This window comes from Podarcis gaigeae (assembly GCF_964106915.1).
Source record: "Podarcis gaigeae genome assembly, chromosome: 6".
Classification (NCBI taxonomy): domain Eukaryota; kingdom Metazoa; phylum Chordata; class Lepidosauria; order Squamata; family Lacertidae; genus Podarcis; species Podarcis gaigeae.
Window position 1 is genome coordinate 18,154,955 of NC_139682.1, and position 26,258 is coordinate 18,181,212.

Below are 26,258 nucleotides of genomic sequence, written 5' to 3' on the forward strand. Positions count from 1 at the left end.
TGTGGCTAAAGCCTAGTGTGGAATGTAATACCCTGATCCTTTAACCCCCTCCCACCCAGTAACTGAAAAAGTTATAGTCCTCATGGTTCCAGGGGCCACTAACTCCTTGGCTCAAAAAAGGACAAAAGAGGACATGAATTCGTGAAACTTACGTATATGGTCATTTAGATGCAATTATAGAAATCCATTATTGTGATTTAAATAGAAAGATATAGTCTTCCCCACTATGGTAAAATGTGCTGAGACAGGTGACCTGTATCACTTTGCTACCCAGATGCTAACTGCTGATGGGCAACTTCAAGGCACCTTCTGTTCTTAGGGTTCTTTATCTTAAAGTTGGACAGATCGTCAAATAAAGGACTTCTTTAGATAGGCGGCTATCTTCTGACAGCCCTTCAAATGACTATAGAAGAGGACATGAACACTTAATCTGGAGAAAAGTTTCGAAATGTGTCTTGCTGCCTCTTTATGGGGATGGGGAGAACACACAGCCTTTGTGTTCAAGGATGGCCTTTCAGTATCCTGTACAATTCCCTACTGCTGTCCAGTGGTACCCTAGGGCCGGACTAAACATGACCTTAAATTTGTGAATGCATTCAGAAGCATCTGCTTTTGAACTTAAAAAATAAAAGCTGCATGGGAGGAGCTGGCTTCAGGATTGAAACTGCAGCACATGGGGAGGTGGATTAACCCTTTTTGCCCAAGCTGTGATTCCACCCTTGGAAGCTGCAAACAGGTGCCAAAACCAGCTTTCCTCCTACATAAAATAGCAGCTGGGAGGGGTGCTTTTCACTGGGACAGCACTGTGTAGGATAGATTTAACCCCTCCTCTCCCCATGCAGCAGAATCCTGATCTTGTCTCCATCATTATTACTTTGACAGGTAACAAGAAAAGACATGTTTAAATGCATTATAATCTTGTGAAGTTTGGCCCTTTGTCTCCAGAACAGACAGTCCTACTCCTTCTCAAAAATCCATATTCTCTGAAAATCTGAAGCTTGATGCAGAATGCATCTTCTTTTTTTTCTGCTGAGGCTGTTCTGGCTCACCATACAGCTGCATACCAGAAGGGTCATGCCATATTCTGGGGGGAAATGTATTATGGCCTTGTAGTTCAACAACAGGTTTGGGTTTGGATTTAGAACAGAGATGAGCAGAAGGTGGATTGGGCTAAACTATGGGATCTCAGGATAATTTGCAGAAGACCATCAAGGGTTTGTCTGACCCTCAAATGTTTAACAATAGCAACAAAACAAAATTGTTTCCCACCTAAATTAGGTTGCTGAAAGACTTTCATTGTGTGATAGGACTAGGAGCTCTTCTGGTGCTGAAAACGAATTCCTAAACGTAGAATATACCCAGAGGCACCCTGTTCTTAAATTCTAAACATATGTCTTTTGCACCTGGCTCAGGTTGGCAAAACATACCCTAGTCAAAAAATAAATAAAGTGGATTTGACTGGACTGCCCTGCTTGCCCCAGATGTAGAAGACATTTATAGCCGTATTCTATAAAGCTAAGTGGGCCAGTCTTTCCAAAGGATACGTAAAATAAAAATGACAAAGGGCTTCGTATGCTAAAAAGAGCACTGGTGAAAACTTAGTGCTAATACGAGCCAGTGGCAGTCTTCTGCTTTAAGCTTTACCTGTTCCTTTGACACCAGAGGGAGAAAATGTCTCAAGTGCTTTCTTATCTACTTCCGTCCAGCAGGAAAAGGGAAGAGACTGGAGGAAGAGACTTCTCACTTAGCTTTGTATTTGCTTTTAATTAATTGTAGGCAGCAGGGATTCCGTGTTCCAATTTATTTATTTATTTGACACAGAGGTCGACAAACGGGTCTCTGAACTACCACTGGCTTATTGGGAAAATCTGGCCACACGGTGTGTGTGCCCCATTTGGAGCAATGTTGTATTTTAAAGACTCTCACTAAAAATATGCCCAGTTCTAAGCAGAAGTGAACATGTGAGCTGCCAGTCTTGAATGGAATTGGTCAAATGCAATAGGAAATGCCCCCAAGAGTATTGCATTGAAAACTGGTATATTCACACACCAGATGAATTAAGGCAGCCATTTGCCAAGTAATAAACATACAGAACTGCAGTGTACGTGTGTTGCTTGGTAAGGTGGTTCCTTATTGACCTGCGAAGGGTTTAGTTTCTGATCAGGGACTTGCAGAGAAATGGTGAAGTTTAGTCTTCTTATCATACGGCTGGGTGCTATAAATATATGAAATTGTCATGTACAGAACCAGACTGTTTATCCATTTAGCTTGTCAATGTCTCCCCTGAGTGGCTGTTCAACAGGCAGAGAAGGTCTTTCCCAGTCCTGCTGCCTAGAATCATCTTAGCCAGAGACACAAAGAATTGAATTTGGGCATTCCATTCATTTCAGTGTGACGTATTACAAGTAAATATGTTATAAGACTGAAGCATTTGATGTACATACATCATCTGCCATGGTATCCTCTCCCATTCCAGACACCCCAAACATCATATTGTTGACAGGGGTTTATGAGCCACTGTCAACTTAATTTATCAACTGAAGGCCGAGTAAATCACTGGCTCCTGTGAATTCATTCATACACATTCCATTTTTCCTTCTGGAAGAGTGGTCTGTGTTGTCTAGACAGGAAGATGAGTGTGATCGTCATTGAAGATCCTGATTTATGAGAAAAAGTGTACCACTCCCTAGAAGCAAGTTCTCTGGAAGGAGGAAACAGGCCATCCCTTCCTAGCTCCTTCGCTATGATGAAGACCACTTCTGTTTTCACAAAGTGTGGTTTGAGCTGTACTTCCCATCTTAAATCCATCAGAACCTATCCTCAAATGCAACTTCACATATGCTAGGGCTGCCATGCATCCTACTCTGCAGAGGTCAGCCACCTCTTTTCAAGGGCTGGCAGTCCTCTATTTTAAGGTGACTTTTATTTGAGGGCAGTCTAGTCTCAAGTCTGGTTTAAAAGTAAGGAACCCTAAGAAAGGAGAGCAGGAGCCCTGAAGTTGCCTTCAACAGTTAACAGCAGACTGAACTATTACCCATCACCTGTTGTTTCCTCACTAGGGTGAGCCATATTGCATTTCTCTTTAAATTATTGTCGTTGTTGTTTAGTCGGCTTAGTAGTGTTCGACTCTCCGCGACCCCATGAACCAGAGCATGCCTTGGAAACTCTCACTTTCTTCTCAAAGCTTCTCCTTTTTCATGTCCATGGAGTTTTCTTGGCAAAATAATGGAGTGGTTTGCCAGTTCCTTCACCAGGTGGATCACATTTAGTCTAAACTTTCGGCTATGACCTGTCCGTCCTAGGTGGCCCTGCACAGCATAGCTCATAGCTTCTCTGAGTTATTCAAGCCCCTTCGCACAACATGAAGGGGTAAATTATTGTAAATGTTGCTAAATTTTGCATCTACACAAATCAATTAGTGTATGGAAATGTTATGTAAATTTGTGTTACATTTTGTTCTGTTTTTTTGGGCGATGCAAACCTTCTTTATAGTCGATGCACAAGTGGCCATTCTGATATATGTTTCTTCATTGCAGGATATCACTTTTATCTCAGTCACTATCCCAGTTCATCCACTGCTTGCATTTTCTTCTTTTTTTTACCCTTTCACACATGTGATAGAGAAGTTTTTGGCTTGATTTTTCTTCTCAGTGCAAAGCTACATCTGGTCAAGTTTGCATTTTTTAACTCCTTTCTATGGGGATATAAGGACCTGTGGGTGTTTGGGTATCTGAGTTGTAATCTCAAAAAACAGAAAGGTATGAACAAAGTTTGTTGGCATGTGTTGCGAACTGTGTAGTTTGAGCTGCATGCATAGCTGTGCTATGTATACTGAGTTGGGATTTTTACCTAGGCTTTTTTATACAACATAGCCATTTCTGCACATATGGTGCTAGGTGTTTGTGCAAAATAAACATTCTTATGTATGCATACACTTATCAACATAACTATAGTTCTGAAAGTGACCTCATTTTTGCACGTCCTGATGAACAAATGAGAGAATGAAGCTCATTTTAAAAAATGGTGGGAGGATAAATTTAATCATGCGTGCACGCACGCACGCACACACACACACACACACATTTCCATAATCAATCTTTGCAATAAAATCAACAAGAAAAGCCTCTCCTTGTTTGCTGAATGATGTTATTTATTCATCTGCCAAAGACCAATTACAGACCAATCCAAGTCTAGCTGTGTTAATATTATAACTGTTATGCAAAAGATGGGGAAAAAATACAGTAGTCCATTTCCACCAAAAGAAAGAAATAAAATCCCAAAATAGAATATGGAAAGGTACACATCATGTCTGGCTTCTCTTTCCCTTTTTTGGTAAATGTGACTCAAATGAGTTGATTTTTCTTCAGTCTAGTCTATATATAATATACTTTGGGCGGGGGGGGGGGAGGCTTATTGTGAACAGTTTACCTTAGGGTTCTTTTCAGGGTTACAATTTCTAAATATATATATATATATATATATATCCCACCTTTCTGTCCAGATTTTTCATTTTCTCTGAAAATGGAAACAATGGGTTTAAAAACATTTATCAAAATGCAAAAATAAAGTTATAAAAAATAAAGGTCAATGGCTTGACGTTCAGCAGTGATCTTTATTCCTAAAGGTGTGTGTCTATATTAACACTGCCAAAATGGTCAGGTGCAAAAACTTGACCTCTGTGCAAAAACGATAAACATTTTTGTGTGTGACTCAGAACACTTTCTTAGCAATGGTGACACCACATTGAGATGCTTGGGTGTGGTGGACACAGAAGACCCTGGTGACTGGTCTTCAACTCTGGAAGACATTTTTTCCTGGGGTCTGGTCTATTCATGCAGCAGAATAAGGTGGGGATAGGATGGTAGAGCCATAAGGTGGCAGAAGAGGCTAAACTGCCCCCCAGCCAAATATGTCATTATTTATCTGATTTTTTGTTTTCTGAAAACCTTTAATCTCCCCTCTGGGTGACTTACAAAAATAAGATGCAATATACAATTGCAATATAATGACAAAAAAACTCCCTCCCCCCAAATCCCCCTAAATGACAGCAATAGCCACAGATCAATAAGTGTTCTGATCAAGAACATGCTTTCATTCTGGATTGGGGGCCCATGTAAGAGTTTGGATTTGATATCCCGTTTTATCACTACCCGAAGAAGTCTCAAAGTGGCTAACATTCTCCTTTCCCTTCCTCCCCCACAACAAACACTCTGTGAGGTGAGTGGGGCTGAGAGACTTCAGAGAAGTGTGACTAGCCCAAGGTCACCCAGCAGCTGCATGTGGAGGAGCGGGGACGCGAACTCGGTTCCCCAGATTACGAGACTTCCGCTCTTAACCACTACACCACACTGGCTCCATGTCAGTTTCTTTCTGAAAATTGCCCCATTCCAGTGGTTATTTGCCCCAGAAGACAGGCAGTATTTGGAGTTAACAGCACCTTCAGAAGGTGGATAGTAGCTAAGGGTAGGAGCCAAAGTATTTTTAGCAGGGGGAAGGCGGAGAGGACTATGTTCCAGATTGGGGTTCTGCAACTGCTTTTTCTTGAGAACGGAAGAGGCCATTTGAAGCAAACCTGAGTGCTCGATACACAGAAATGACATTTATGAACCAGAAGCAACAAAGAGTCTTTTGGCACCATAAAAACAAAATTAATGTACATGACTTTAGTCTGTTGTTTTCAGTGGTTTTGCTTTGAGTATAACTTAACTGGAAGCAAGCTTAATAGGTGCATCGTGGGACAAGCTGCGGGAGCCTGGATCCCATCTCATCGGATGCACGAACTGTTGTTAACTAATGAGCAAAAAATGATGAGTGTTCTTCCCCCTCCACCACCGTCTGTATAAACATGTGAATAATAGGGAGCAGTTTCTGGCCTTTCTGCTTCACATAGTGCCATATATTTAGTGCTGTACGGGTGAAAGCAAGATGGATCTGAAGACTGTGTGTCTCGTGGGTTCCTCTTCATTTACCACATTGTGGGAAGGTTGCCAGTGATGCATAGATGTTGCATGTGGTCTCATGGGGGGACGGATTAATTCTTACTATGCAAGGATACCTCCTGCTGACTTTTGAAAGGGAGAACAAACAAAGAGGAACTCTTTTGACCATGGATGCTATTAGCTTAATGTTTCTGTTCTCTGATCTTCCTGTCCTGTTTGTTTTGTACGGCTTAATCAAGGTTTTTGTGTGTTTTTTTGTATATAATGTGGACCAAGTAATTGAAAACAAATTTAGCATGTCTCAGACCATCAAGTTCCCTTTCAGTTGGATTGCTGGCTTCGCGGTAGACATGTCTGCTTTCAATTTTCAGTGATGTGAGAAACATAGAATGAATGGCTTGATTTGTAATTGTGAATGTTAATAATGAAAGAGATATCCCCTGGTCTCAAGCCGACATAGAAATTCTGTCTCCGTTATGCTTCATATAACAAACCCCAATTCAAAACTCCGCTGCTATTCTTTACTGAACATTTTCATTCTCTGCTACGTGGCTGGGTTGTTTTTTGCTCTCGAAGTGCCCAATTTATTTCATGAAAACATGTGTTGTACATAGAGCACACAAATATTTGTGCAGAGAAAAATTACCATGAAAATGTCAAAACCTGCTTCTTTAAATAAACTCATATTTTAGCTGGCAATGATAATTTTTTTTTTTTACCTGTGTGTCACTACCTCTGTCAACACCTGTCCACAGAAGAAGATGGCAGAAATCTGATTTATAACACAAACTTGCATTTTGCACAGTGTTTGGTTTTCACCTTGAAAGCAGAGAAGCAGAGAAATGCGTTCAGGTTTCATGTAATTCAACAATATGCAAATATTTGAGAAGCGAGTACCGTATGTTGAATGACATGAAACCTGAAAGCATTTCTCTGCTTTGGCAGTTGTGTACAAGCAACCCCAAATATCAAGTCTTTAAAGCTTTTTGGCAACTGTGGTCTCCCAAGCCAAGAGAGCCTGACGAGCTAATCTTTAGGCATGGCTGTTAACAATATCATAGGAGCCCGAGAGCTCCTCTGTACTTAACTAGGCAAACTAGGGGTTTGCGTAATAACATATCTGTTGCTAAGGCCAGGGACCTCCCAAGGGCGGTTTGTTTGTTTGTTTGTGTGTGTGTGTGTTTCCTTCTAGTATCCAGGTTAAAAAGCAGACAAAGTTTTAAGGAGTAGTCAAAACGAAACATCGTGCTTTTGGGTGACAGCCATGATGATGATGATATTATGTAATAACAGCAGGGTTTGTGGGGATCACTCTTGAGTTCCTTGAAAGAAGGGCAAGATGGATGGATGGATCCAAAAAGATGGGATGGGAATGTGGAATTTCACATGTTTGAGATAAGAAGGTCCCAGGTTTCCAGGTACACTTGGGGAAATCAAGAAGAGCTGCTGCTTGTCCCTATGGAACAGCCTTTCCCAATCTACCACCCTCCAGATATTTCTGGACTACAACTCTCAACAACTCTAGGTCGGAGATGATGGAAGCTGTAATGGTCCAAACCACCTGGAGGACACTAGTTAGTTAGTGAGGGCTAATTAGCTACTTCTAAGCTTTATGGACCAGTGTATTTAAGCATTAAGGCAACTTTATATGTTCATAGCTCTAGTTTAATTCTTCTAATTATGAACATAATATGCTGTTTCCTAACTGGAAGCCTTCAGTTTTTATTTTAATGCATTCCCTACAGTAGCAAATGGGGATGCGGGTGGCACTGTGGGTTAAACCACAGAGCCTAGGACTGCCGATCACAAGGTTGGCAGTTCGAATCCCCGCGACGGGGTGACCTTCCGTTGCTCGGTTGCTCCTGCCAACCTAGCATTTCGAAAGCACATCAAAGTGCAAGTAGATAAATAGGTACCGCTCCAGCGGGAAGGTAAACGGCATTTCCGTGTGCTGCTCTGGTTCGGCAGAAGCGGCTTAGTCATGCTGGCCACATGACCTGGAAGCTGTACGCCGGCTCCCTCAGCCAATAAAGCGAGATGAGCGCCGCAACCCCAGAGTCGGCCACGACTGGACCTAATGGTCAGAGTCCCTTTACCTTTACCTTTACAGTAGCAATGGGTTTTATTGCTTGTGGGTCTTGCAAACTGTTTCAACTAAAGAGATGACATCAGAAATATGAGACTCTTGCTGGGCATCTGCCTTCTCCTAGGTGGGGTTGCCCAAGCCATTGCTAATCTGCCCACACAACATTGCCCAAAGTGAGAGAGCTTGGGGCAAACCACTCCTTCCCAGCATGTGGTCATGTATGATAGTTGCTGGAGAACATCACTCAAAAATGTCGTGGCATAGTTTTCCTCTTCTGCTGCATCTGAGCCTTGTGCAAAAGAAGGTTGTGAGCATATCCAGTCTTTTCTCAATATGTGGGATGGGGAGGGAGAGAAATTAATGAGCCGCTTGTGCATTTCATTTTGCTGCCTCTATGGAATCGCAGAGCGGCAATGGAGGCTTCTTTGTGGAAAAATATATATTCTGTTTTGTTATTTTCTTCTCTGTCTCTGGAGATTGTGTGTGTGTGTGTGTGTGTGTGTGTGTGTGTGTACAGCATACACACACTTCCTTGGATTTAGTATAATCATGACTGCAGATTATTTCTTCTACTGCTAGATTATTTCCAGCTATTCAGAAGCAGGAAATGCTTTGTCAGCTGGCAATCTAAACCACCAAAGACTTTGGCTAAACTTTTGACTTGATGCCTCACCTATTGAAATTAATCCTTTGGGTTTAGCTTTGAAGTTTATCCTTGGTTAGAATATCCATGAACCCAAAAGAGCCAAGAGACAGAGTTCCCCAAATATTCAGTTCTCAAAACTAAGACACAGATTGCTGATGTTTTTCTGTAGGCACTCTCTTTTCAAAGTGACTGAAGTCTGGGATTGGTTGGGAGTCATAGGAGAATTTTGTCATGCAGACTTATGAGGCTGCTATAAAAGAGCACTCGTCAAGCCTTCTCTAGTGAGGAGTACCACAAATATCTAGTCCTGTTGTGTATAAAAATAAAAAGCAACTTTCCTAAAGATGTACAGGCTCCCTGCCCTATTCCTTCCACTTCTTCTTTTTTTTTTGCTAGGATTGTCACCCGGTAGAGAAAACGTTTGCCGAGTAATTGTACGAGTTATAGCCAATTAACCAATTAAATCTGGGTAAATTTGCATATGAGGAAAATAGTTCTAAAGTAAAATAAAGAACATGCTTTATTTTACACATATGTGCTGAAACAAGCATCATCTGGGAAGAGGTATTCATTCTCCCATCTCTTGCATTCCTCTTTTATTATGGTGCATGCTACTGACACTTAAAAAAACTTTTAAAAACTTACTTAAAAACCCCCCAAAACAACCAAAACTTTAAAATATAAAATTTGCTGCCTTATTAATCAGTGTCAGCTCTTTAGTCAGTCAAAAATGTTTTTAATGATTAAACTAACTCATTGACTATGTCTTTGGAATGCATCAGAAATAGCCCAGATCCACTCGTATCTGTTAATTCATGCAAATGCAATTTGCTTTGATTAGGAAGAGCTAATCTGAGCTGCTTATTTTATTTATTTATTTATTTATTTATTTAAAAAAAGATGTTTATTGGAATTTTAAACAGTAGAACAAACTTCACAATCAAACCAAAAGAAAAGAGAAAAAAAGAAAAAGCATTATCACAATCAAATAAAAACAAAAAAAATGCCATACAAAACATAGAAAATAGAAGAAAAAAAACCTTAAAAAGACATATAAATCCAGTTTCTTACTTATTATTTTCATATCCTTCCTTCCTGACTTCCTCACATCTCCCTTTTCTGTGTTCCCTTTTTACACAATCATGTTCAGCAGTGCCTTACCCTTTTTCAAATCTTATTCTATATTATACCTTTCAACTATTATGTCTCCAATTTTCCCCCTTATAACATTATTTAAGTTTGACATAATGTTATTCTAAGTCTTTCACCCTTATTTCTCATAAAACATTTTTACATATTTCTTTCAGCTATGCCACTAATGCCGTTTTATCTTTATATCCTGCATCGTTTTAACATTCAAACATTTTGCAATATTTTTGCAGGTAGTTTTTCAATTTCTTCCAATCCTCTTCCATTTGCTCATCTCCCAGGTCTCGGATTCTGCCAGTCATTTCTGCCAATTCCATGTAGTCTATCACTTGCATCTGCCATTCTTCCAGAGTGGGCAAATCTTGTGTCTTCCAGTATTCTTGCTGCTGTTGTTGCGTACATAAAGAAAGTTCTATCCTTCTTTGGCACCATTTGGCCGACAATGCCCGGAAGGAAGGCCTCTGGTTTCTTAAGAAAGGTATATTTAAATACCTTTTTCAATTCATTATAGATCATTTCCCAGAAAGCCTTAACCTTTGGGCACGTCCACCAAAGGTGAAAGAATGTTCCCTCAGTTTCCTTACATTTCCAACATTTATTATCAGGCAAATGATATACTTTTGCAAGCTTGACTGGGGTCATGTACCACCTGTATATCATTTTCATAATATTTTCTTTTAAGGCATTACATGCCGTGAATTTCACACCGGTGGTCCATAACCATTCCCAGTCAGCAAACATAATATTATGACCAATGTCTTGCGCCCACTTAATCATAGCTGATTTGACCGTTTCATCCTGAGTGTTCCATTTTAACAGCAGATTATACATCCTTGAAAGTACCTTAGTTTTAGGTTCTAACAATTCTGTTTCTAATTTCGACTTTTCCACCTGGAAGTCTATTTTTTTATCCATATTAAAAACCTCCCTAATTTAATAATAATGTAGCCAATCTCGCACTTTATCTTTTAGTTTCTCAAAACTCTGCAATCTCCATGTGTCTCCATTTTGTTCTAATATCTCCCAATATTTCGGCCACTTGGCCTCCATATTGAGTCTTTTCAGAGCCTTAGCTTCCATAGGCGACAACCACCTTGGGGTTTTGTTTTCAAATAAATCTTTATATCTTGTCCAGACATTAAATACTGCTTTCCTGACAATATGGTTCTTAAATGCTTTATGAGCTCTGACCTTGTCGTACCACAAATATGCATGCCACCCAAACGCATTATTAAACCCTTCCAAATCCAAAATGTCAGTGTTTTCCAGAAGTAGCCAATCTTTCATCCAGCAGAATGCTGCTCATTCGTAATATAACTTCATGTCTGGCAGGGCAAACCCCCCTCTTTCTTTAGCATCAGTCAATATTTTAAATTTTATTCTGGGCTTTTTGCCCTGCCAGACAAACTTAGAAATGTCTCTCTGCCACCTCTTGAAACAATCCATCCTGTCCACAATCTGCATGGTTTGAAACAAAAACAACATTTTTGGCAATACATTCATCTTTATAGCAGCAATTCGACCCAACAAGGAGAGCTTCAATTTTGACCAGATTTCTAAATCTTTTTTAACCTCTGACCAACATTTTTCATAATTATCTTTAAATAAATTCAGATTTTTGGCTGTCATATTTATCCCTAGGTATTTCACTTTCTTCACCACATTTAAATCTGTCTCCTTCTGAAACCTTTCTTTTTCTATTATTGTCAATTTTTTCTCCAAAACCTTAGTTTTTTGCTTATTTAATTTAAATCCTGCCACCTGACCAAATTCCTGAATCAGTTCTAGAACTCTTTTCGTACTAGATTCTGGCTCCTGTAATGTCAAAACCAGGTCATCTGCAAAAGCCTTAAGTTTATATTGTTTAGCTCCGACCTGAATTCCTTTAATCAACTGGTCCTTCCTAATCATGTTCAAGAGCACCTCCAGGACCGAAATAAATAGCAATGGAGAGATAGGGCAACCCTGTCGTGTTCCTTTTTCAATTTTAAACTCTTCTGACACCACATTGTTAACTATCAGTTTTGCCTTTTGTTCTGAATAGATTGTGTCTATGCCATTTTCAAACCCCCGTCCCACTCCCATTCCCTTAAGATTTTTCTTCAGATCGTATAAATCTTTCGCCTTTTACTGAGCTGCTTATTTTAAAGCTTTTATTGTTTTCATTATATTTATATCTTTCCCTTCCTCCCAAAGAAACCTAGGCAGGCAAACAATAAGTAATGAAACAATAAAAACATCCTGAAAACGATTCCAATGCAGATGCAGACTGTATGATGAAAGGTTCAAACAACTTCCCCTGTGCCATCTCCTAATTATGTAATTTGAGGATTTGCTTTTACAAAAGTTGCTTTAGATTTGTTTTGCACAAGAGTAACAGGTAACAGTCCCATGAAGAAGGTTAGGATAAGAATGAGTGACTTGCTGAAAGCTACCCAAGGAACGTCATACTTGAGGAAAGATTAGAACATGGATTTCCAAAATAAACTACTCCCAAGGCCTGCACTGTTAACCACCCATGAGAAGGTTTCTAGAGAAGGTTTCTAGAAAAGGTTTCTAGAAAACAGATGGGATTTCACAAGGGAGCCTTTGGCTGGTTAAATAATGGCTTTTTAAATGTGTTAGGTGTTTGTGCTTTTGTTGTAGTTACGTCATGTATTTTGTGTTTTACATTGTACACCACCCTGTGATCTTTGGATGATGAGCATAATAATAATAACAATAATAATAGCAACAACAACAATAGATGCAACATTCTGAACCTGAATTTATTCTAGCCTTGCAAAGTTAGACCACAAAAGTTAATAACTTCTAAATATTTTTCACTAGCCAGCATGCTCTTGGTCATTGGTAGCACATCAGTAAACTGAAAGAAAGACACACACACACACACACACACACACACACACACACACACACGTTTTTATAAAAGCTTCATGTCTAGTCATCTAGAGGTGATCCTCACTTGCTCAAGGTGATCGAACAAGTTACTACTCTACATTATATATATATATATATATTTCTGATACTATTTATATTTTGATTTGTCTACTCCATTTGTCATTGAAATGATGATGTAATGATTTGGTCTTTTGCCAGCTTCATGGATACATGGACAACAAGCCCCTAGGTCTTCAGATCTTCATTGGGACAGCAGACGAGCGTATTCTTAAACCACATGCTTTCTACCAAGTCCATCGCATTACAGGGAAAACCGTCACCACCACCAGCTATGAGAAAATAATTGGCAACACCAAAGTGCTGGAGATTCCCCTGGAGCCAAAAAACAACATGAAAGCAACGTAAGAGTGCTATTATGAAAAGTGTCTTGTTACAGGATATTAATGGAGCAAAACTGGAGACTTAATGCTAATGCAGAAGGCACCTGCATTGAGCTTGAACAGAAAATACTCAAGGGCGAAAGACTTACAGTGACCCAGGCTTGATTCACAGTGTATGTGATCTGTATGAAAAAGCTGCCCGGTTCCATCCCTTGCATCTCTACTTAAAAGGATCAGGCCTGAGACTCTGGAGGTCTACTGTCATTTAGAGTAGTCATAAGTGGCAAGGTAGATGAACCATTGATCTCACCTGTTTATGAGGCAGCTTCCTTCTGAGCCTTTTCCAAAAGGGGCAGACTTCTGCAAGATCATTGTGGGTGATGATACTGGGCCCTGGGAGTGATTTAATACCTGTTGGAGGCAGAAATGCTTCTGAATACTACCATATTTTTTGCTCTATAAGATGGAGGAGGAAAACAAGGAAAAAAATATTCTGAATCTCAGAAGCCAGAACAACAAGAGGGATCACTGTGCAGCGAAAGCAGTGATCCCTCTTGCTGTTCTGGCTTCTGGGATAGCTGCACAGCCTGCTTTCGCTCCATAAGACGCACACACATTTCCCCTTACTTTTTAGGAGGGAAAATGTGAGTCTTATAGAGCAAAAAATATGGTAGTTGCCAGAAACCAGAGGAGGGGCAGTGCTTTTGTGCTTGAATCCTGCTTTTGGGTTTCCCACAGGCATCTGGTTGGCCACTGTGAGACAGGATGCTAAGCTAGATGGACCAGTAACCTGATCCAGGAGGCTCTTCTTTCATTGCTATGTTCATGTCTCAGTGCGCATTTGAATTTCAGTCCTACTCTAACAACTACACCATACTGATTCTTTAATTTTAAATGTATCTTTTAGAACATGGCACCATTGGGACAATGTTTTGGGAGTCAAAAAGCCCTGTTCTCCCAGGCCTTTTAAATAAGTAGGTCAGGGCAGTCTGTTTTTAATCATTTTTTTTAAGTGCAGTGAGGTTGTTGTTGTTGTTGTTGTTGTTGTTGTTGTTGTTGTACTTAGGCATTTCCTGATATTATGTTTTATTTTCTGATGAAAAGTGACCTTTAAATCCACCGTTGTAATCAGTGAGGTAAAAACAAAATTTGCGTGAACCATATCTTTCCCACCTTGCAAATGTGTTCAGGAATCATTGGGTTGTTAATTCTGTGGTCGGGTATTAACTAAGGTTTTGGCTTGTTCCGCAGCATTGACTGTGCAGGGATCCTCAAGCTGAGAAATGCAGACATTGAACTGCGGAAAGGGGAGACGGACATCGGCCGGAAGAACACCCGCGTGCGACTGGTCTTCCGTGTGCACATCCCCGAATCCAGTGGCAGGATTGTTTCCTTGCAAGTGGCATCCAACCCCATTGAATGCTGTAAGTTGCATTTTCTCTGTAACTTCACAATTTTCTGATCAGTGGTGATATTTTCCATGCTGCAACCTCTCTGTATCCTGTGCTTCGATCCTTAATTAGCTGAAGAAAGCATGTCTCGAAACCTGTGCATAATTACCTGGGGGTAAGTCCCATTGAAATCAGGAGGACTCACGGTCAAATTACACATTATGTTAGCTATTCAGATGTGCTGTTAAGTGCAAGGGTTTTCTTTATATATGTATATAAATGCTAGTGATTCTGGAATCTTAGCATGGTGGTGAAACAACCTACCACCTCTACCCACTGTAGTCTTGAGGCAGTATTCAACTAAATAGTTGCACTAGCACATGAATTGACACTAGTAGAATGGGATTTGTAGTTTGGCCCTTACTTTTCAGTAGACATGGAATAAAAAATAATAGAATCACAGAGTTGGAAGGGACCCTGAGAGTCATCTACTCCCAACACCTTGTAATGCAGGAATTTCAAGCATCCATGACAGATGGCTATCTAACATCTGCTTAAAAACCTCCAATGAAAGTGAGTCCACCACCTTCTGAGGGAGTGTGTTCTACTGTTGCTCTTACTGTCACAAAGTTCTTCTTGATGTTTAGTCGGAATCTCATTTCTTGTAACTTGAAGCCATTGGTTTGGATCCTACCCTCCAGAGCAGGAGAAAACAAGCTTGCCCTTAAGATATTTGAAGATAGCTATCTTATCTCCTCTCAGTCTCCTGTTTTCCAGGCTAAACATACCCAGCTCCCTCAACTGTTCCTCATAAGGCTTGGTTTCCAGACCCTTGATCATCTTGGTTGCCCTTCTGCACACGTTCCAACTTCTCAATAGCGTTCTTAAATTGTGGCACCCGGAACTGAACACCGTACTCCAAATGTGGTGTGACCAATGCAGAATTGAGTGGTCCTATTACTTCCCTTAACCTTGACACTATACTTCTGTTGATGCAATCTAGAATAGCATTAGATTTTTTTACTGCTGCATCACACTGTTGATTCACGTTGACCTTGTGGATCCACTAAGATCACTAGATTATTTTCACATGTCCTACTGTTTAGAATTAGGCGGTGCAGCTTTAATACAAATTGATAACAGAAAGATGCTGCTAATCCCTTGACTCATTAGAGTACAATTGAAATTATGGAGGTACTTCCAGAACAGATAGAAATCTGAGATTTGGTACACAAGTTGTCAAAGATCTCCTGATTATCTGAAAAGTCTGAAAATGAGACAATTGTTATGACTCTCACCCTGAACACATCATATTCAGACTGTTTTTGGGCAGTACTCCAAGAGACAGCAGGACAAGCAGCACATCAAATCGACGAGAGGGGTGTGGGAGTTTCCCTTTTGCACTCTTTGATAAGCCCCACATTGGAGAAGAGGGGATTTCCACTGGATGTCTCAGTGACTGCCGAATGTGGGCTATACTCTCTCAGCAGATCTCCCATGGAGAAAATGTTCTTGGCCCTCTAGCATATGTTCATCCCACCGGAGATCTCATTTCCAGCTATCATCCTTTCAGTGTAGGAGGTTTGCATCAGGAACGAAGGGTGCTCGGTGTCTTCACAGGATAGGACCTGTGGAAGGGCCTCCATTCTGGCACATCCAGAGATTCTTAGTCATTTTTGGAGGGCTTGCGCTTCTGAGTCTCTTTGCTCATCCGGTGATGCTTTATTGTTAGTAACCTGAGCTTTCTCAGTGGTTTGGGGATTTCACAGAGTCATAACGAACCATTTTCACTTCTTTTATTGTGTGACTCACAGTAGTGTACAAAACCATGTTGTAGCAATAAACTGCCTGAGAAAGTTTACTTAAAAGACCCACTTTGTGGCTTTTGATTGTAATGTAAGCCTTCCCCTAAGGGAGAAGTGGGGAACCTGCAGCCTCTCAATGTAACTAGGCTGTAACTCTTATCGTTTTCCACCACTGGCCTTCTTGGCTAGGACTAACGAGAGCTGGAGTCCAGCAACATTTTATGGCCACAGGCTCCCCATCCCTGCCCTGAGACACATCTGCACTGGAGACTGTTTCAACATGTTGTATAGGCTGCAATCTAAACCTCTGAAAAATGTGTCCTTTTGAGGATCCCCAATAACATGGCAGGTGAAATCTCTTCGCCTTGTGCATCCCTTTGATGATTGCCAGGGTGCCTTCCCGGAAGGCGTTTTGGTGATCTCTGCCAGGAACACGGCAGGGCGAAGCATCTTCGCCCTGGTGCATCCTCTGCAGTAGATGCAGCAGGGCCAAACGTCTTTGCCCTGCCACATCCCTTTCACAAAGGTAAGGTGGCTGGCGGTGTGTAGATGCTCTATCACTGAGATATACCATTTCTCTTAATGGCACCACTCACTTAGAAGAGGAAGCTCCAAGGTTTGTGAAAGAATAAAATATTTTTTGGGGGGGACCCTAAGTGAGTCGGACATCCCAAAGCAGCTTAATGGGGACTGTGCATGCTTAAGGGACACAAAATATTAATATTAATTGGAGAAAATTGAGCATGGCTTGGTCTGATGCGACTGCAGTGGTACCTCCAGTTACGCACAGGATCCGTTCTGGAGCTCTGGTCGGATCCTAAGGAATTCGCAACCGGAGGTTCCTGTTCTGTGCATGCGCATGGCACGGTAGAGTGCTTCGGCACATGCGTGTGCAGCAAAACCCGGAAAAATACTTCCGGGTTTGCCGCGTGCGTAACCCGAAGGATATGCAACCAGAGGTGTGCTTATCCAGAGGTACCGTTGTATATGGGCAGAATTCGATATTGGATGTTTCCATCAGCGCAAGCGTGACAGCTTGGCAGACAGAGCAAACCTCCCACCCATCTTGCCATGCGCTGTTGTGGATGTTCTCCTGACATCCTCCCCAAGCAAGTTTTAGGGAGCATGAGGGCACATGGAGGTAGAAGAGGGGAGAAAAGCCCTGTTGCAGAAGTAGAAGCCCTTTAAGGCAATAAACCAGCTGTTGTTGCTTTATTCTCTCCTGTAAACCTGTTCTCGTTATAAATATTATTTTGGCAAAATTATATTTACTTCCGAAAAGGTGTCCATTTGAGTGATTTAGACGTTTCTCCAGTCTTCAGAAAGTTGGTTTATGCCAATGAATTTTGGTCAAATATTTTGTTTCCTTTTAATTAGCTGCCTTGGAAGTTTCCTTTTTTGTTGTTGTTGTTTCTTTCCTCCTCTCCAACTCAGTTTCCCCATAAAATTAGATATTCTGCATTAACGATATGTGGCACAGTTGTAAATTCAGTGGAAAGAAATAGTCAGTTTAAAGAATGTATTCATCTTGGCAGGCTTTTTATGACTTTCTTGCTAGTGGATAGATTATCAACAGTAGGCTAGCAGCTAGTTTAAGCGTAGCAAAGAACCATACTTGTGACTCCCAGGAGATTAATCCGCCTGTCGTTTTCAGGCAGCATGCTATGAACACTCTGCATTTTCAGTAGCTTCTCCAGTGAACTCTGAAAAGCATACCTCTCGCTTTAAAAAAATGCATTACTTTACAGCTGCTCTAATAAAACCTTTGTTATGGCTACGCTCATAAAGACTTTTTATCTAGGAACCTATGCTGAAAACGCACGATGCAAATTGGTGGAATAAATGCAAATCGGCTTACTTTTCACAAACACATTTTGTTTGCATGGTTCTTTCTGAACTCAGTCTTTAATCTCTTGTGATAAGGAGAGTTGTGAAGACTGGCATAGTGGCAGGAAGAGTAGTATAGTCTGAGTCCCATCAGGGGAAAAGGCAGGGTATGAATTAGTATAATAATAACAATGACAGTAACAATAGCAATAACTAAGTAAGTAAGTAAGTAAGTAAGTAAGTAAGTAAATAAATAAATAAATAAAATAACTGAGTAATATTCTAGGAAAAGCTTCTTCAGGAACTTTGCTTTTACTATTAAAATGAATATTTCTAGCTTCTCTGGTACCAGAGGTGGCCATTGTGAGGTGGAGTTTAGAAGAGGCATTTCCCAAAGATTCAGAAATAAAAGTCGATCTTGGTTAAGCCTTTCACTAGTCTTTCCAAAGCTGCCTTCTTCTAAAAATGCATCTTACTAGAACTAGAAACGATAATAGGTTTCATTTATGCATTTTAAATAGTTGGACAGTCATCTGGCTAACAGAAGATGCAAAGACCTTTGGGTCCCGTTGGGCTTCTTTCCCCCTTTGAGTTTAGAATGAGCAGGAAGTGGGAGGGATAAAAAAAAGTCTGACATGAACTACAAAGTTATTCTGAGTTTATTCTGGTGTGATTGCCTACACAGGAATCAAGGGTTGGCTACGGCACATAGTGAAATACAAGGCTGCATTTTGCTTGCTGGTCATCCTGTTTGAGGAGTTGCAAGGGTTCTATCTCCTCCAGTAATTGCTATCACCAAGGAATTCAAGCAGAATAAAACTTAAAAGCCCAAGGGGCTCATGGTTATAGCACAGTGGGTTTTAATCTCAAGAGATCACTTCCATGAAGGTTTAAGAGGAAGTACTTTATTGAGTCCACTAAGACATTCTGATAGTTAACCCTGCCTGCTATTAATCTCCTCCTTGGTAGCGTTGGTGTTCTTAAAAAAATCATAATACCCAGGTTTAGTGATCCCTTCTTATCTATCTTTACTGCTACTTACATGTCTTCCTGAGAAAGGCTGAAGAGAGATACTGGTTTTGGATTTTTGTGATGTTGCAGTTAGGGTGTCAGCAATATTTTCATGAAGGGCACCCAAATTCTGCTTGGAATAAGTGACGCAAATGCCTACCCATTTAATTATTTGCATAATTTATTACAGTTGCAATATTTGGGCTCTTGTAGAAACCAAAAGAAGGAAAGAATGGTTTGCAATTGGTGAGAAAGTGGTGTCCGGGTGGATTTTTCGTAAAGCGGGCAAAATGTCTGAGAAAATGTCCACATTTTTTTGGAGACTTTGTCCAAAAAGCTCAACAACTTTTTGAAATATGGCAACCCTAGGATAGAGCAACTGCCCTTGGCAATATGGAATTCACAGCCACAAAATGTGGCAATGACTCACACAATCTCAGTCTAACCATACCTGTCACTGAACATGTTGCATAGGGTAAGGCTGGGATTAAAATAATAATAATAAAACCAAGCAAAGGGGGGGGCCTGATACAGACTGAGACTGCAGCTGTAGCCATCCCTAAATCCATGCATAATCTAAATCCTGGTAGATCACTGGTTAGTGTGTAATGCTAGGGACATCTTTCTTGACCTAAAGCAGCCCGCAATACAAGAAATAAGACTATATATTAATGCATTATTACAATCAACAGTATAACACCAATTCATTTCAAAGCAAATAATAATGCTCCAAATATAAGAATTGATTTCAGTAGTGGTAACGTTGTAACATTTTAAATGTATTGCGATATACACCACAGGAGTCATTAAAACGCAATACGAATTGATAGGCTTTATCAGTCGTTGCAATACAGAAGCCAGAGTCGGATTGCCATAAAAATTTCCAGTCCACTGCAGTCAGGTATGAATAAATAATATCACCAGCAGCCAGTTTCTCTAAAGTGCCAAGAGCAGGAAATAGCAACGAGATTTTTTTGCATGTGTCTGCTGCTTCTGAATGTCAAGAGTTGGAGGGGCGTGCGGCGGATGACAACCCCAGGAGGCTCTTCTTGCCTTCATGTTCTTGCCATTTCTTGGAAGCATCTGAGTAGCCACTGCTGAAAATAGGATGTTGAATGAGATGACCTTCGGTCTGATCCAATAGGGTTCTCGTTCTCTTCTTAGTACACACCTCCCTGATTAATTTCCAGTCCTCCACCAACTAATGTTGACAAACGCTCTCTTCACTTCTAGATGTGGGCTAGAAGGTCCATTTACAAACTGGAGAGACTCTGCTTCCATAAGCCAAATTCAGTGCCAGATTCAGGAGCTTTGTGGCACCCTACCTCCATGTTAAGAATTTCTCCTACTCCGTCAAGCCTCAGGATCATTGAGAGCTCCTACTAGTAATAATATCCAGAAATGCAGCCTTCATGATGGCTGCCGTTCCCTGTTAGATTTTGCGACTACCAACTTTAGCAGCATCAGATGGGTATTGCCAGGGCTTTGGGCATGCTATGAGAATGCGAAATGTGCAACATTCGATACAGAAACTACTTCCCTGAGAATCTAAATCTTTATCTGTTTGTTTTTAAAGCACATTTCTAATCTTTAAGGGTAAGGATGTGTTTTAAAGTATGTGGACAATGCCTGATGAAATCTCAGAAGCCAGAAGGGTACCCATAAGGGTAGCCAGTTTTGGCTATCTTAGTTTCTTATTTTTCCAATCTTAAATTCAGGTTTCTACTGGCATTTTTAATGCAAGTTTCCCTAATAATACATTTTTTTCTTCAGTTTTGACTAATCTACTCATTTTGTAAGTGCTTTCTCATAACATATTCATTGCTATACACATTTCCCTGTTATATATTTGTTTTTGTAAACGTTGATTGGAGAACTGCACCGCAAAATGTAGATAAGTGTGACTTCTGAAAGTTGGTTGAGCTTTGGTTCTCATGTTGCTTTGGAAACAACAGGCTTAATAAATTCAACCTTAAATGTGAATTGAATTGCATTTTTCCTCCATCCCTGCTTGGGACACATAGCTCTTTCCCTGCTTCTGTGAGAAGAATACAAAAGAGGAGGGATCGTGTAAATTTGTATAAATGTGCACAGGCTGCATAAATGTTGTTGCTGCATAAATACAGGCTGCATAAATACTGCCATCACACTGAGCATGTGAACGTCCCTATGGCATTTCCTTGACACTGAGTCAAAAATATTGCTGGTGAACTTGCTCTTGAAGCAGCCTAGCAGGTTGACTGGCTTATGTGTCCTAGCCTGCCTGGTTCTCCCCACGTTAAGCCAAATTATTTTGCTTCCCTATTTTGGCCCCTTTCTCTTGCAATTCTGAGGCTCAGGAAACAAAACTCAGCAGAGATCCCGATAACCGCAGTTCCCTTTTTTGTTTCCCTTCCACTGCTGGCCATAATGTAATTTTTGGCACGGACGACCCGTAACATCTTGATTTGCAGGCGGTCAAATAAAATACAGAAAGAAAACCCCCCTCACGCCCCCAGTGCCATTAGCAGAGTTGACATGCTGTTTCAAGGCAAAAGTGAGTGTTTCGCCTAGCATTTGCTTTCCTGCATTATGTCAGTGGCTGTTGCTATTGAAAGTAAACACCCCAACGGGATAAGTCAACAGTGTTATGTTTATACAGAGCTCATAAACTACAGTAGCTGTTGGTCTGCTTTATGGAGTGCCAGCCCCTGAGGGGAAGAGAAGGAGCAGTGTGAAATTACTGCCTGCATTTCACCTATCCTGAGCTTTAGAAACGGTGAATTTACTGGGGATTAATTTAATAGAGCATACAAAAGAAAACAAGCTTGGTCCGAATGATACCAAGGTATCTGTTTGCGTTACTCCCTTCCGTACATGAGAACGCCAAGGAGGCTAACGACAGACTCTCATTCCTTTTCATATCTTTCCGTCCGTCCAAATTTGAAATCTAAAAATACAGTTTAAAATATAAGCTACAGGGTGGGTGGCCCTCATTTTCCCCCCAAACAATACACATAAAACCAAATTTAAATACACATCAACAACCAGAAGGCAATTTCCACAACACATTGTCAACAGATAAGATTTAACAAACACATAACACACACATGCCCGCTCCAACAACCGCAGTTAGACACTCCCTGTAATAGCAGATTAAGACATAATGCTTATAGGTAACAGTGGCAACAAAAATGGACAAGTTCCTCCTGCATTCATGGAGCTTCCAGCTACTTTGGGCTGGTACCCATGGTAGTTTAAAGTGGATGTGATGCATCCGATGAGTAAATGTTCTTTGCGACATCCACACATTGTCCTAATCCAAGTGGCAGCCCGCATTTCCTCTCATTTAACTAATATTTTCCTTCCAGTAGCACCTTAGAGACCAACTAAGTTTGCTATTGGTATGAGCTTTCGTGTGCATACACACTTCTTCAGATACCAATAGCAAACTTAGTTGTTCTCTAAGGTGCTACTGGAAGGAATTTTTTAAAATTTTGTTTCGACTACGGCAGACCAACACGGCTACTTACCTGTAACTAATATTTTCCTGATCCACTGATACTGGAGTAAGGGAGGGGGTGGAATCATAAAATCTCAAATTACCGGAATGGATGTTCTGTTGTGTGACTCGACTTTCTTTTTAAACAGGTAAACAGATGCCTGTGCACACGCCCACAATAGAGCTCATGTTTCTGTAACTCAGAAGGTAGAGAACTAGTAGGGTTGCCATACGTCTGGGATTTGTCGGTCAAAAATAAAGTCCAGGCGGAATTTCCAAAATTCAGTAAAAATGCGGATCCGGGGAAACCCGGGCATATGGCAACCCAAGTCAGAAGTGTTGGTTTTTTTGCCGATTTTCCTCAACAATAGCTCAAAAACTTCATTAAAAAAAGAGATTTTGAGAGAGAGAAAATTCATCAACTTTGCTAAAAAAAACAACCTCAACAACTTTTTGAAATTTGGCAACCCTAGAACTAGTAACTGAGCGGAAGGAACATAGCACAAATACATCCCATTGAGAATTGTCCACCAGTGTGGATGGGAAGCACTGAGATAGAGTTCAATTGAAAGTGCTTATGTGTGGACGAATGAGCAGAAAAGCACACATGGAAAAATCAGATTTGTGCGACCCACGTGCACACTAACACTCTGGTGTGTACACAGCCTCAGGATTTGTGGCCTTCAGGAACTAAAGGATTTTGTCCACAATCTGTTGCACTTTCCCACACAAGGTTTTTAAGCAGAATTTCCAGACAGGAATTCCTAACACTGGAAAGGTAGTGGTAGTGTGTTCCCTTCTTATGGGTAAGGACACATGTGACTCATGAAGTAGCTCTCTTTGTGTTGGCAGTGCAAAAAGAGTAGAAATAAATTGGTTGCACAAAATGTGGTTAGGTATTACAGCTCATCACCTTTCATTATATATTTTTATTTGCTTGTTTTACACACTGTAAACATTTATAGCTGGTTTTATGCTTTCGTTTGTAGATTATACATTGTTTGCAGTATTGCAAGGCTGAGATTTGTTCCCTTGTTTGACAATGAATGATGGGCCCAAGCAAATAAATGAGACTGGCTGACTAATTGGCTTTAGGGGAGAGTGCAGAAACCCAGCCCTTGGTATTCTGTATTCTCATTATGTATTTTTCTGTTGTGACCTGGGATCTTTGGATGAAGGACAGCATACAAATTTAATTTAATAATAATGATAATAATAATACAAGAAGTGAGAACAGCACCTTAGACCAAGCATAGGCAAACTCGGCCCTCCAGATGTTTTGGGACTACAACTCCTGTCATTTCTAGCTAACAGGACCAGTGGTCAGGGATGACGGGAATTGTAGTCTCAAAACATCTGGAGGGCCGTGTTTCCCTATGCCTGCCTTGGACTAAGGCAGTTTAGAAATGCCCACAATGTTGTTTGTCCCTTTTTTACTAGATATTTAGAAAAACAAATGTGTTTCTATTTTGAAGATTTTAGAGAAGTTGAATAAATCATTTGCCTTGGTTGGACCTCTTAAGTTTATCTTATATTCGCAAAGAGTCTGAGACTCAGTGGTAGAGATGTACTTTGCCTAGAAAAGATCCCAGGTCCAGTCTCTTACATCTCATTCTCAAAGAGGTTTCAGGTAGAACCATCTCTAATTTAATCCATCAGGGATGTTGCTGGTCAATATTGGGCCAGTCAACCAATAGTCTGACTTGGTCAGTGGAGGCAATCTCAGATTAGGCTGTAATATCGAAGAAGTAATAATACTTACTTCATGGTAAACAATGATATGTTGTGCCATAAGGCATATTCACTTGGTCACCTGCTTTGTGTTGTAGCTCGCAGGCTCCACACATATTTTACTTTATTAAGCATATGTTTATATGCTGCTATTGATCATATTTTTGTATGTTGCTGTTCTTGGAATGATCTATTCAGCATACTTTTGGAATATATGTATTTCCTATACAGTGGTACCTCGGGTTACGGACGCTTCAGGTTACAGACGCTTCAGGTTACAGACTCCGCTAACCCAGAAATAGTACCTCAGGTTAAGAACTTTGCTTCAGGATGAGAACAGAAATTGTGCTCCGGCAGCATAGCAGCAGCTGGAGGCCCCATTAGCTAAAGTGGTGCTTCAGGTAAAGAACAGTTTCAGGTTAAGAATGGACCTCCGGAACTAATTAAGTTCTTAACCCGAGGTACCACTGTAATGCCATTCTTCATAAGACACTAAAATACTTAACATTAATAAAACTATAATGCAAAAATCATAATAATACAAAGCAATACCTGAATAAGGGTGCAGTCCTTTGTGCGTCTACTAAGAAGCAAGTCTCAGTGAGTTCAATGGAAGCTTACTCTCAGATAAGTGTGTGTTGGATTGCAGCCTAAAATATTCCAACTTTTGGTTGTAGTCCTCCATTTTGGAACTCTCTCTGCATAAGGTGGCCCACAACTGCCCATGCTGCTATCTTTTCTGCATAAAAGGAACTCTTTAGAACCCCAGGCAGATTTTTGTTTGAGTACCTGAGTGTCAAGCCATTTAGGGCTTTACAGATAAAGGTAAAGGGACCCCTGACCATTAGGTCCAATCATGGCCAACTCTGGGGTTGCAGCGCTCATCTCGCTTTATTGGCCAAGGGAGCCGGCGTACAGCTTCCGGGTCATGTGGCCAGCATGACTAAGCCGCTTCTGGCAAACCAGAGCAGCGCACGGAAACACCGTTTACTTTCCCGCTGGAGCGGTACCTATTTATCTACTTGCACTTTGACGTGCTTTCAAACTGCTAGGTTGTCAGGAGCAGGGACCAAACAATGGGAGCTCACCCCATCACACGGGGATTCGCACCGCCAACTTTCTGATTGGCAAGCCCTAGGCTATGTGGTTTAACCCACAGCGGCACCTGCGTCCCTTCACAGATAAATACCAGCACCTTAAATTAAGCTTGGTAGCAGAGAGCTGTGGAGCTCTTTCAAAGGTGGGGTGATTCATTATTAACTAGCTGTCTTCAAGGGCAGTTCCACATACAGTTCTCAAATGTAATCCTTTCTGAAAGTACCGTTTGACTTCTGAAACGTTCGAAAACCAAGGCGCGACCTCCGATTGGCTGCAGGAGCTTCCTGCACTCAAGAAGAAGCCGTGTTGGATGTTCACTTCTGAAAAATGTTAAAAAACCGGAACACTTACTTCTGGTTTTTCGGTGTTCGGGAGCCAATTTGTTTGTCAACTAAGCCGTTTGAGAACCAAGGTACCACCGTATAATGTATTGCAGTATTCTGGATGGGAGGTCACTACTTCATGATAGCTGTGGTCCCCATCCAAGAGAGATTGTAACTGACATACTAGCCCAAGGTGAAGATACTTGGCTCTCTAGGGACAAAGCTGAATCCAGGAATATTCCCAGGTGCAAAGCTGATCCTACTGGGGAGCGTAACTCCATCCAAAATAGGTTGAACACCATCTCCTTGAATGGAAGGAATTCTGGATAAACTGTAAGCTGGAATCTGGGAACTATTCTATTAGCTAAACTGAAGGCTTTGTAGCGGAATGTATATATGTATATATCAAGCTACATTGAAACTCCCTTTGGAAATGTCCACTCTCAGGACCAATACAGCTGAAATGCTCTCAAATACAACCTTTAAGCTT

General features: G+C 40.9%; 1 protein-coding gene across 7 annotated transcripts in view; it reads left to right on the top strand.

Annotated features, from left to right (window-relative positions):
• The window catches only part of NFATC2 (nuclear factor of activated T cells 2), a gene marked incomplete at its 3' end in the record, with an annotated part of 132,473 nt that overhangs the window by 38,183 nt on the left and 68,032 nt on the right, over window positions 1–26,258 (top strand). For all 7 annotated transcript variants that reach the window (XM_083744189.1, XM_083744187.1, XM_083744188.1 and 4 more), the window contains exons 4-5: window positions 12,920–13,122; window positions 14,353–14,525. In XM_083744189.1, coding sequence (XP_083600315.1) covers window positions 12,920–13,122; window positions 14,353–14,525 — 376 coding nt within the window. The remainder of the gene's footprint in view (window positions 1–12,919; window positions 13,123–14,352; window positions 14,526–26,258) is intronic.